A 12,944-nucleotide genomic window follows, 5' to 3' on the forward strand; every position below is an offset into this window, starting at 1 on the left:
TCCCTTCCTCAATGAGGCAGACCACACCTCTACTCTGCAGCAGTAGTTCTCAACCTTTTTCTTTCTACTCACGTACCACTTTAAGTAATCCCTATGCCATCAGTGCTCTGTGATTAGTCAGGGATTGTTAAAGTGGGATGTGAGTGGGGAAAAAAAGGTTGAGAACTACTGCTCTCGACCCAGTTGTTACTGAAATATTTTGCTTGAGATAAATTGTCATTGGCCCATTTCCTTTGGAGTTCTGAAACCATGCACATAATGAGTCAATGAAGTACGATTAAAACAGTGGTTCTCAAACTTTTCCTTCCCACTCACATAACACCTTAAGTATTCCCTTACTAATCACAGAGGACCTATGGCAAGAGGATTACTGAAAGTGGTATGTGAATGGAAAGAAAATGGTTGAAAACCACCGCTCTAATGTATCTCCCAGATGCAAACTCACCAGGCACTGTATAATTGTAACAAGATGCCCCTATTCACACTCAAATGCCTTTCCAATTGTCTGCTGCACTGTAAGTTAAAACAAACACTCAATCTCATTTTAAAATAGCATATCATTAAATCCCTCAGAATCATTCTAAAATAATTCAAAATTAACGAACAACTGAAGTTCAATTATTATTATTGGGGAGGTTAGCAGAATAATGACAGCAGTCCACATTTGAAGGGACATGAGCAGGAACCAATCAGCTCTGCAGTTTACCATGTAACTATCATATGGAGTGAAGATTAGTGCTTTAAAGGCTTTGTCATTCAATCATTTCAGTGACTTTCTTTGGTTGATGTGTTGGTGATTCAGCTTCCTTCCCTCATTATAATGGTTACTATATTTCAAAACTGCTGCACTGGCTGGAAAGCATTTTGGCTCTGAAGTCATAAAAGCAGAATAGAATTGTATTTCTTTTTTTTTGTAACTAATACAATATCAAGAACAACGTTTCCTTTGCCACCAGGGAACAGGTGAGAAGGCTTCAAGAAAGAAAAAAAAACTAAAATGGAGGAAGAACCATAAAAGAAAAGATTTTGAGTTGTCCAGGAGATGGAGATTCTCTACTACCAAAAGCCACATAAGCAATTATGAAACACCAGCTTTGTTTATTGCTTTTGATTACCAGTCTAATATCGTCATCACAGGTTACAATTAAAGAGAAGACTCGAGGGAAATTTCACCTGCTACTTTTGCGTGGTTGACTCAGTGGGGAGCATTGGTTAAGTGTTTTCATTAATTTGATTGGCTTGTTGTCAGCCATAACCAGCCTCAGGGCAGAGTGCATGGAACTGTGGGACATGGAACCTGCAAATGTACATGCAACTCACTTGGGCCCTTGCACGTGTTTTGATAAGACTTAATTTTCAATATTTATTCCACAGGTAGGAAAATACAGATGGTAAATAATCCAGATGTGGAAAAGACAAGGATTTTCTTGGGCATTCTTTCTATTAACAGAGGTTAAATATTCCATTTATGGAATCATCAAATCATAGAGTCCTTATGGGGCAGGATTTCATTCAATCTGTTCAATCTATGTAAGCCTGTTGTTGAACAATCCAGTTAGATGGATTTCATTATAGTACTAAAAATTATATACCTTGCAAAGCATATCCCATTTCCTTTTGGAGTGAAGGTTTTAAAATAACTGCCAAAGTCTTGGCATTCAAACTCTGACTGAAGTAGTGGAAGTATTTTCTACTCAGCATTATTTCCCATCATGGACTGGCCAAATAATTTATGAGAAGGTTCCACAAAGCAAATATTAAATGAGTTCAGGAGGTTAAAATTACCTTGGCCTGAGCCTTGAAGTGATCATTTTGTTTTATACCCCAAACAGAGCTTCAATCTCTCCAAACCCATTCAACATTAGAATGGCCATTGTTTGCATTCAGCTTTACATTTTAACTGTTACATTATCATGGTACCAGACCTGGTTCTGCATGCTTCCTCCAGGAAACGGCTGATTTTCATGCAGTCTCTGTGATGCCTCAAGTGCTGACATTGTCTGGAGTAGCTCACTGAAACACATGCAAACCCAAAATAAGAGACAGCACGGTATTAGCTACAACTTTCAGGCCTCCCCGACTTATGACCGATGCAACATACATCCATCCACACACATACAATCAAAGATTTTCTTTTAAATACTACAGGTAATTGTGATGAATCTGTGTCATGCTGTCAGTCTTTCACTGTGCCTAGTCTGCTCTATCGCCTTCCCAAGATCGTGTTATATGGCGAGCTCTCCACTGGCCACCGTGACAGAGGTGCACCAAAGAAAAGGTACAAGGACTGCCTAAAGAAATCTCTTGGTGCCTGCCACATTGACCACTGCCAGTGGGCTGATAACGCCTCAAACCGTGTATCTTGGCGCCTCACAGTTTGGCGGGCAGCAACCTCCTTTGAAGAAGACCGCAGAGGCCACCTCACTGACAAAAGGCAAAGGAGGAAAAACCCAACACCCAACCCCAACCAACCAATTTTCCCCTGCAGCCGCTGCAACCGTGTCTGCCTGTCCCGCATCGGACTTGTCAGCCACAAACGAGCCTGCAGCTGACGTGGACTTTTACCCCCTCCATAAATCTTCGTCCGCGAAGCCAAGCCAAAGAGTCTGCTCTACTGATATTGGATGTGTATTATCTCTCTACCACTAAAGACATCCCCCTTGGCTATAACCGTGTACGCACCCATTATCATTCATTATTGTACTACTGAGTTTCTACTAATAAAAGCCATGATTCCTGCTTAACTACACAGCCTTCGATTTCTTCATTAACTGGCTCTTCAGTAGTATTCTACCTTGTACCTGTTGGAAACCTGGTGTCCCCACTCCTGCTGGGACTCAATGTCCCCGCTTCTACCACGAGCCTCATGTCCCTGCTCCTGCCGGGAACCCGAGGTGGAGTTGAGTAACTAGGAGCAGTGGCGTCACCTCACAACCTATGCTGTGATTTGGAACGCATGTGCAAATCTCTATCACTCTCTCTCCCTCCCCAGCGACAGCAATCTGTGCATGTGTTCCAAATCACCTTTATTTTTTTTAAAAACGGTGTTGGGCCCCATCAAAGCATATTCCCTTGATGTCACTACAAGAGAGCATCAAAATGAAAGAAAAAATATAAAATTTATCCAATTACGGTGAAAATCGGGCCTATCTATGGTGGCCAACCTCTCACAAGAAATATAACAGGAATGCAGGGCATTTCGGACATACGTCCATTCCATTGGCCAGAATGGAATGTGGACATATGTGTTCCTGTATAAGCAAACAGAACAAATTGCTGTCATGTGACATGAAAGACAGACTTTGAAAGTACAGGTGTCACCCTCTATGCAGGCCACTGGGGCACTGTCGTGAAATGCAACTCGATGCATGTTGTATTATTTGGCAAAGTCAGTTCAATATCTGATGTTTTCACTAATTCTCGTCACAGTGCAATGACAGACCTCATTGTTACTGGATGTGATTCAGTCTAGCTTCTGCCCTTTTTTGGTATCTGTCACTCCTGCTGAAGGGCACAGGTAGAGGAAGTAAAGCAAGGTATTCTACTCAAGATAATATTCTGAGGGAGATTGAAATACAAGACTTTTTTCACCTTTGGTCTTGGGCTGTTTCTGTTCTGCTTTTGTAATGACTGAGTCCACCATGAATGAAGGGAAAATATGGTGCTGGGATAGTAAGTTTTCACCTTTGTGAGTTCATCTGCAGTACCAGTTTTTAATCCTTCATGACTTCACTGAGGGAATGAGCTCCACCAGCGATGGCAATCCTGGACCCCAAATAAGCCATACTTCATGTAAATGTGCAAAGGAGAAAACTAACTGTCCCAATAGCCAACTTCCTCTTTTTTCACGAAGTGGAATCAGTTATAATGTCAGTTTACCACTGACAAAGCAGAAGGTCAATATGCTCAAGACCAGAGATGAAAATAGCTAGTCATTCTCATATTGCAGTTCATTCCTCATTATATTATCTAAATGTTAATACTAACCCGTTTTGTTTTTCTGCCTTCCATCAATGAAACCACATCTTCCACTGAGTCGGGATTTGTTCACTGGGTGTTATTTTCTCTTCCTCAAGCTATGACTGTCTCATCGACTTTCCAAGAGGTTCAGTTTCTTCCTTGGACCCAGCCTCCCGCACTCCCTTCAACAACCTGTAACGTTCTGCAAAGGCCAGGTTCACTCAGCTCTGGAGAGACCTCCCTCTCCCTGTCTTACACTCACACAGTCTCATCTCAAGCCTGCTCTCCTTTGCCATGAACTCTTTTGTATGCCTCTATCGGTTTTACCATCAATATTCCTCTAAATGTTCCCTCTCTTTCTTCAAAACTAGTACTTCTCCAGTCTACTAAGTTTTGTTCCATTCCTCTTTCACAATTGAAATCTCACTCTAATTCATTTGTCCTCAAGACACAAAAATGTGAAATTCCTATCGACTCCAAACTTTCAATCATTCCCACATTATATAGGCTATTAAAGTTCAATCTTCACCAAGTCGGTACAATTTAACTCATTTGCTCTATACATTGAGTGAAAAAAACATAGTGAATACTAAGAGTTCCAGATCATTGAAACTTTGTAACAATTATGTTTAGTTCTGCCATTTTAAATGTCTATTCCAGTCCCACTCTGCGGCAGTCTCCTGCATTGTTACAATGAAGACATATTCAAGCTTGAAGATCAACACCCCATCTTCGGTCTGGGCATATTGAATCCTTCTGGACTCAATATGGAAAATCCCAAATTTAGGTAACTCACTCTCTCGTTCCCTGCATCAGGACTGACCATTTCCACTGTGAAGATTCCATTTGTGATGTTGCCTCAGTTTCTCTCTCATTTAGCTCAGCTTGACCTGCTGGTCCTGTCCCACAACTAGGGTGGCCATTCCAAAGGAGGTCATGGTCATAGGTTACCATATATTACAATATATAATACACACACACACACACACGCACGCAGAGTGTGTTGCATTTGTTGTCTTTGCAATACCATTTAATTTAAACAGTATTGCAAAAACAATAAATGCAAACACACAGTGTGTGTATGGTAATATATGGTAACCTATGACCATGTCCTTCTTTGGAATAGCCACCCTACCCACAACCCTGCCATTAACAACACATAATACATGGCAAAGAAGCATAACCTGCCTCTACAGGCCACATCACCCATTTAGAAATATTCAATGGTCTCCTTTAGTCCTTCCTCCACTTCTCTGCAATTTAAAACTAATTTGTTTTCTCTTTTTTCCAGTTCCTGCAAAGGGCCTCAGATCTGAGAACATAACTCTGTTCCTCCATCTGCAGATGCTACCTGACCTGTTGATAATTTCCAACACTTTTTGTTTTAATGCCCAGGATTGAACATGCTAAAAGTTGTTCTCAGTGCCTTGCATGCATCAAGTTTCTGTACAATAGTTTGTGCATAACCTTGGAGTTGCTGCTAAATTACAACATGTGCCTACCTGCTGAGATCTTTGGTGAGCAAACTAAGTAAGAGCCTTAGTTGCCACAAATCCACAGACGTGCCATTTACATGTTTAGCATCCTTGAGCACATCCTGTTCAACATAGGCATGGAGGGCCTTCTGAAATTCAGCTGGAACTCTGGAACATGGAAAGAATAGTGTGAGTTAAAAACGATTTGAGAAATTGTTCCTGGCCAGATTTAACTCATACTGAAGTAAAGATCTGGACCCACAATCTCCCACCACAGCCGTTCCACAGCAGATCCAATCTCACTGGCTCTCTACTCAGATCTGGATCACTTGAACACCAGCAGCATGTACATCAGGCTGATTTTCATCGACTACAGCTCAGCTTTCAACACCTTCATACCCTCAGTACTGGTCAGCAAGCTTCAAAACCTGGGCCTCCAAGTGGATGCTTGACTTCCTCATTGGAAAAGGCCACAGTTAGTATGAATCGGAAACAACATATCCTCTTGACTGACAATCCACACAAGCGCTCCTCAAGGATGCATGCTTAGCTCCCTGGTCTACTTACTCTACACCACACATGTCAAACTCTATTTGGCCCGCAAGATCATTTCAAAAATGTATTAGAGGTGGCCCGCCCTGCAGCGAGAGCCGATGCTGTTTTTTGGTCATGTCACCCCCACCATCCTCCCCCTTCATTGCACATCCTTCCCCATTGTAACACGAGAAATTGTAACACGAGAAGTCTGTCGATGTCATCAGCCGGCAAGCCAGTTGGAAGGCTCCCCGCACAACCAGTCACTTCTCCCACCTGTCGAGTGGTGCGGCGGATTGGCGAGCGCCTGTGATTTCCTGTCGGCACGACAGGTATGGCAGGCTGCGCATGGCCCCCGGGCAGCGCGAGCCCCACGCGACTGGCACCAGACGGCCCTTCCACAGCGCGAGCGCACTTCTCCCGGTCGCCACGGCCTTCAGCGCTTGCACCCGCGCGGACCCCAGGGACGGCTGGTTCGGCCCTGCACGTGAAGAGAGAGATGGTGGCTGTCCGCAAAGGCTGATCGGCAGCACGCTGGGCCTGAGTGGGTGGGTAAGCAGGGGTGGGCAGAGGGTGTAGGTGAGGAGTAATGGGCAGGGGAAGTTATGGTGGTGTGATGGGCAGTTAGAGGGAGGGATGAGTAGAAGGAGGGGTGAATAGGGAAGAGGTAAAAGGGGAGGGGCAGGGCGAGTAGGGGAGGGGTGATTAGAGGGTGAGAGACGGGTAGAGGGAGGAACAGGTTGAGGGGAGAGGCAGTAGAGGGGCGTGTATAGGATGGGGTGGGTAGAGGCAGAGCGAGTGGAGTGAGGGGTGAGTAGAGGTTGGGTAAAGGACTGGACAGGTAGAGGGATGGTGGGTCGAGGGTGAATAGAGGCCTAGAGCCTGAGGAGTGAGCAGGAAATGCTGAGTCCTGATGCAGGCCAAAATGGACACAGCCTGTGAATGCTGACTACATCTCCACAGGGACCAAATAGGTTTCCCTCAGGTCATCAAAGGGTGAACTTGAGCTACCTACTCCTGACCTGTAACATTATCCTCCTAAAGTTATATCCTAAAGTTTAACATTACATATGTTGAAAGAAGAGAAAACATGCAGATGTTGTTGAAAATTTTCAATAAATATTTAGTTCGGCCCTCGACTTAGTCCAAGTTTTTAATTTTGGCCCTCCGTGAATTTGAGTTTGACACCCCTGCTCTACACCCATGACTGTGTGACTAGGTTCAATTAAAATGCCATCTACAAATTTGCTGATGACACCACGGTCATTGGCAGAATCACAGACGACAACGAGGAACCAAAGAGGATTGAAATAGATCAGTTGCTTGAGTGGTGTTACAATCTTTTGATTCTGGGATTCCAAGGTATACACACAGCGAGATTACAGATACAATTAATGGCTTAGACACCACACATCTTTCGCCCTGATAGGAACAGTGCATTTCCTTTCTATCTCTATTTGCTGCTAACCAGTGGCCTGAAGGTAGCTGTCATGGGGTCTGGCATTACCACAGTCTGGTGCGGTCTTCATCACAGTGGGTGTGAGAGATTGAGTTGGGGGAAACTGACCTGTTGACTAGCTTTCAAGCCTGCAGTCCACATTACTCCAGCTCCAAAAGATTTGTCCAGTTGTAGGTCACCTTCTAACTAGCTACTCCAATACTTTCTATGGGAATATCACAGGATCATTGAGCACAGTGGAGCATTCAATGACCCTGCTACCCATGGACCATGTAGGTCCACAGTATAACATTACTGGACAGGGATGGGAGGTGGCAGGAGAGAGGAAAAACAGCAGTCAAAGGAATTAAATGAGAGGGAAGTTATTGCAAGTGATGCTGGCCTTTCGCTCTTCAATCCCCAGCGAATGACAACCTGCTTCCTTATTCACAAACAACCTTATAACCAATCGCAGTACATTTTCCTCTGTATCAGGAGGAGTCTCTGGATGACTACTCTGTGCAGTTTTGGTCACCAAATTATAGGAAAGATATAAACAAAATAGAGAGAGTGCAGAGAAGGTTCACAAGAATGTTGACAGGATGTCAGGGTTTGAGTTACAGAGAAAGGTTGAGCAGCCTGGGGCTTTTTTCTCTGGAGCGTAGAAGATTGAGGGGGGATTTGATGGAGGTGTTCAAGAATTTAAAAGGGACAGAGAGAGTCAACGTGGATGGGCTTTTTCAGTTAAGAGTGTGGGATATTCAAATCAGAGGCCATGGTTTGAGATTGAAGGGGGAAAATTATAAGGGAAACATGAGGGGAAATTTCTTCACGCAAAGAGTGGTTGGGATGTGGAATAAGCTTCCGGCAGAGGTGGTTGAAGCAAGGACGTTATTTACATTTAAGGAAAGACTGGGTAATTACATGGAGGGGAGAGGATTGGAGGGGTATGGACCAGGTGCTGATCAGTGGAACTAGGAGGGTGGGGATTTGTTCCGGCATGGTCTAGTAGGACCGAACTGGCCTGTTCTGTGATATGTTTATATGATTGCCAATATTAATATTGAAAAGGAAATTAGTTTTAAATAAGCACATCTCTGCAGATGACAGGTCTTCCACGTCCCACCCCCAACCAAGTGCCTCAACAGTCCATTCCTGTGCTCCCACCAATGTCACCAATACCCATCAGAGCTACATCTGAGTACATCCGCACAGGGTTGGAGGTTGGACACCTTGTGTAGAATGGAGAACACTCATACCTCCTGGGACATTCTCCTCACAACCACTGGCTCAGCTGATGAGAGGCAGACCCACTTATTTGTATTGCTGAAGTGGTGGGAATTAAGATCAGAACTCAGCCTCTTCTAACCTACCTCCTCCTCCTTCACATCCTCAGGTCTGACAGACCACCACTCATGGTGGAGACACAGAGACTGCAGTTGCTGGAATCTGAAACAAAATAAAATGAATTGCTGAAGGACCTCAGGTGGGTCAGGCAGCATCTGCAAAGGCCAATGGACAGTCAACATTTTGGGGTCATCAGATCTTGACCATGCCTTTGCATTTACATATCCTGCCTGACCCACTGAGTTCTTCCAGGAGCTCGTTTATTTGTACCATTCTCAGGAATTGACCAGGTACTTACAGTGTCATAGCTGTGGTATCCACTCCTTCAAGGCGCTGGGAAAGTATCTTATTGACCAGGGTCCGGCTTATGTCACTCCTGGTCTGCGTGGGGGAGTTGATCACATCCACAGCACCTTCAAAATGCCAAGAAAACTGCTGTTAGGATTACCCCTGAGTCATAATAATGAATAACAAAATAAACCTTGTCTGAAAGTGACTTGACACACCAGCTCTGAACTACAAACCAAAGAAACGTATCTCGAGTTCTCCTAGTTGCACAAGGTAGAAGAAGGGGCAGTGGGGGGTCTTTGGGCTCAGGATTCTCCTACTGTCCTTCAAGGGAGACTATTTGGAAAATTGGAGGGCACTTGTTTTAGTAAATATTACTGCAAGTCAGGTAAAGTTCAATATCACACATACCTTCTACCTCAACCCAAGAAAATTGCACTGACAGGCTTCAAAGTGCAAACCCACTTCAGTGCTGTCCCTGTTGCAAACTCACCTGGCCTCAACCATGTGCATTATGGAATCCTCACAGTTCATCCTGAAACACTTCAGTTTTGGATATGTTTTTTTTTCCCGCAAATAGAACAGCAAGCCATTTAAACTCTGAGGCTACAAGGGCTGAGATCTATTCTGTCTTCAATTACCAGACACACACACACACACACACACACACACGCCCACCCTGTCATTGCTGTAGAGTAAAAGCTCTTCATTAGTCCAGTGCATTGAGAATTATTGTGTGCACAGTCTCCAGTATTGCCACATTTGGTTCATTCAACTTGGGAAAGAACTGTGAGGATCTCCCTCATCCCAATGTCTCATGACTACATCAGGCCATTCAACTGTGTGTGGAACCATTTAACCAGGATCCATCTGGAATGACCCACTTATGTGAGGCATTCAACTGGAACTGACCATAATTCACAGGGAGGCACATGTGGAGCAGCTGGAGGAGTTTGATCCTCGCAGCCTGGATTCCATTCTGACCCTGGGCACTGTCTGTGAGGAGTTTGCATGTTCTCCCTGTGCTTTTGTAGGTGTTCTCCAGCAGAACTAGCTTTCTGCCTCATCCCTAAAATGATGGATTACCCCTGCTGTGTGAGTGGCAGAATCTGGAAATGGTTGATGGTAACGTTGGGAGAATAAAATGGGTACAAATAGGATTGGTGTAGAAATGAGTGGTTGATGGTCAGCATAGTTTTAATGGGCTGAAGGACCTGTTTACTGGCTGTATCAACAGCAATTTAAACACCAGGTTGCTTCTCCTTTTACCTGCTTCCATCTCTGGACTTTCCACCTCTTCAACTCGCTCCACAGGGTACTGTAAGTGAGTCACTAGCCCCATGTTGTCCTGCTTGTAATATTCAATCAAGTCCGGCATCTTTTCAAAATTCTTCGACTTGATCCCTGCTGATGCCTGCAAATAGGTATATGGTATTTACCAGAAACATAAGCAACTTCAGTCCACACTGCTGTGAAGTTTGCCTCCTCTCCCACCCCTCCTCCCTCCGCCTCACTCCCTTCCCCAAGGTCCTATTTGCTCTCAGAGGCCTCAGCAGTGAGTAACTCAAGATTGTAAGTGTTATTTGCCTAGTTCTTATTCCAAACCACAAGGCCCAAATCTGGTTGATACCTGTTCCTTTTACAAGTGATCTCAGCCAGTCTTACAGCATCCAGAGAAGGTAAAAATCTATTACAGATATTTTAGGCCTGAGCCCTTCCTCAAGATGTGAGTGAAAATAGACAAGCATCTGAATTAAAGGCTGGGGAAAGATGGGTGGGGGAGTGGGGGAGAAATACCAACCAATAGACAAAAGGTGATAATTGAATATAATAACAGGAAATGTGAGAATTGATTTTGGCTCCGTGAAAGGAGACAGAAGGGAAGAGAAAGGCAGAGCGAGATGAAAAGGGAGAAGGGGAAGAAGATTGGGGCAGGGGTCCGTTTCAATGGAAACCAGAGAAGTTGATGTTCATGCCATCCGGTTGGAGGGTGCCCATAAGGAAGATGAGGTATTGTTCCTCCAATTTGCAGGTGGTCTCAGTCTGACAGTGCATGACCATTGTCATTCATGGTCACAGGGGAATAGGGTGGGGTATTGAAATGAGTGGCCAACTGGGAGATCCACGTTATTTTGTGGCAGACAGAGCTAAGGCACTCAACAACATGATCTCCCTGTCTGCACCTTTTGCAAGTACGGCTGGTGCAAATAGGTAATAGTAAAGGTTCCATTATTGTCACATAACACTACATTTAGAATGTAACATCCATGAAATTCTTTTACTTTTGTCGACTGTACAGGCAGACAGAGAGTTGCCACTTTTGTCCAGCGCCCCTCACAGAAACCTACAGCACCTGGTATTGCTAGGAGGTCTCCCCTCCAAGTACCGACCAGGCCTGAGCCTGCTTAGCTTCCGAGATCAGACAACTTCAGGCGTATTCAGGCAGTGGGAGAGTGAAACATCATACGCAATCAACTCCAAAGCAAGCACACACAAGCACGCACACTAACTATAGTCTCTCATTACCATTGTCACACACAAAATTAGACATAATGTCACAGCTACAAGCATCATATTTATTCAAGCACTTTAAATTTACTAGTGGTTCAAGAAAATGGCTCACCATCGCTGAATTGGTTTGAATTGCTTATTGCCAGGTATCAAAGTGCTGTGAAAAGCTCTGTATTGTGTGCTATTCGGGCACACAGTGAAATAATAAGACAAAAGTGCAGGGTATAGTGTTACGGTAAGCCAAGGAGTGTAGGGCTAGTGTTACAAAGGCAAAGTGCAGGTTAAAACAGTGCAATAGTACTTCTCCAAAGTAGGCTGGGATGGACAATAATGGCAAACCTTTCCAGTGACACCATGTGACTGAATGAAGGCTATTACACACACATTCTACACACAAATACAGCTAAAAGCAGATGCTGGCCCTCTCAGGTGGTACCTCTGCATTGTTTGTGGGTAAAACACATGAACACCACTGTAGTCCTGAAAACTACTCTCTCCTCTCTAGAATTCTAGTACTTGTAAACATCTGGGACATGGCATGGGAGAATTCATCCAGGGAATTGGGGTGTAGAGATTTTTTCATAGCATTTTCTTAGTACTAAGACGATACGCACAACATCTTTGTTCAGCTTGTGAATGTTGAATTAAAAGAGAGAGCTGCTGCTGCATTCACAAAGCAGTGTTGCTGAGTTTCTTTGCCTCGCCAAGACTGATGTTGGTGGTTTCAGATGGCCTTCCTTATTCTTGCTTTGATTCTTGTCACCACTCTCAGTGCGTAATTTATGAACAGAGTGAGAGGGCTCAGGCCTGAATCCTCCGCAATGTATCTTCATCTCCTGTGGATGTTGCAAAATCAGCTAAGTTCCTCCAGCATTTCTATGTTTTTTAAGTAATTTTTGACACCAGCTGTCAAAGGGACATACCACAATGCACACAATGGTCTTCCAGCTACTGTGGAGTAATGCTCCTGAGTCAACAGTGTGCAGTAATACAGGTGGAGAGTGTCGCCAAACACCAGAGTAACTGGGACAAGCTGGTAGAGATTTGCCCCAAGGAAGCATATTCTTGTGCACTTGATGGCTGATGACTGCCAGGAAGGATTTTCTGCCAACACAAGTGCAGCCTAACAAAGGGTTCAACCCTGAAACATCGACTGACTTTCTTTCCACGTACAGGTACACAATTCTTTATCCGGACATCTAAAATCCGGAAAGCTCCAAAAACCGGCATTTTTTTTTCTGGTTCTGGTACAGTGGAGGGGGAGAGAGAGAGAGAGAGAGAGAGAGAGAGAGAGAGAGAGAGAGAGCAGCGCGACTAGGTTGGACTGGGGGGTGAGAGATGGCAGCGCGACTAGGTTGGACTGGGGGGTGAGAGATGGCAGCGTGACTTGG

At 44.4% G+C, this 12,944-nt stretch overlaps 1 protein-coding gene across 3 annotated transcripts in view; it reads right to left on the bottom strand.

Moving 5' to 3' along the window:
- The window catches only part of inpp5d (inositol polyphosphate-5-phosphatase D), a 142,107-nt gene that overhangs the window by 78,805 nt on the left and 50,358 nt on the right, over window positions 1-12,944 (bottom strand). For all 3 annotated transcript variants that reach the window (XM_069896531.1, XM_069896530.1, XM_069896529.1), the window contains exons 3-6: window positions 10,312-10,456; window positions 9,053-9,167; window positions 5,463-5,603; window positions 1,926-2,013 (exon numbers count right to left, since the gene is read on the bottom strand). In XM_069896531.1, coding sequence (XP_069752632.1) covers window positions 1,926-2,013; window positions 5,463-5,603; window positions 9,053-9,167; window positions 10,312-10,456 — 489 coding nt within the window. The remainder of the gene's footprint in view (window positions 1-1,925; window positions 2,014-5,462; window positions 5,604-9,052; window positions 9,168-10,311; window positions 10,457-12,944) is intronic.

This window comes from Narcine bancroftii, chromosome 9 (assembly GCF_036971445.1).
Source record: "Narcine bancroftii isolate sNarBan1 chromosome 9, sNarBan1.hap1, whole genome shotgun sequence".
NCBI classification, from domain to species: domain Eukaryota; kingdom Metazoa; phylum Chordata; class Chondrichthyes; order Torpediniformes; family Narcinidae; genus Narcine; species Narcine bancroftii.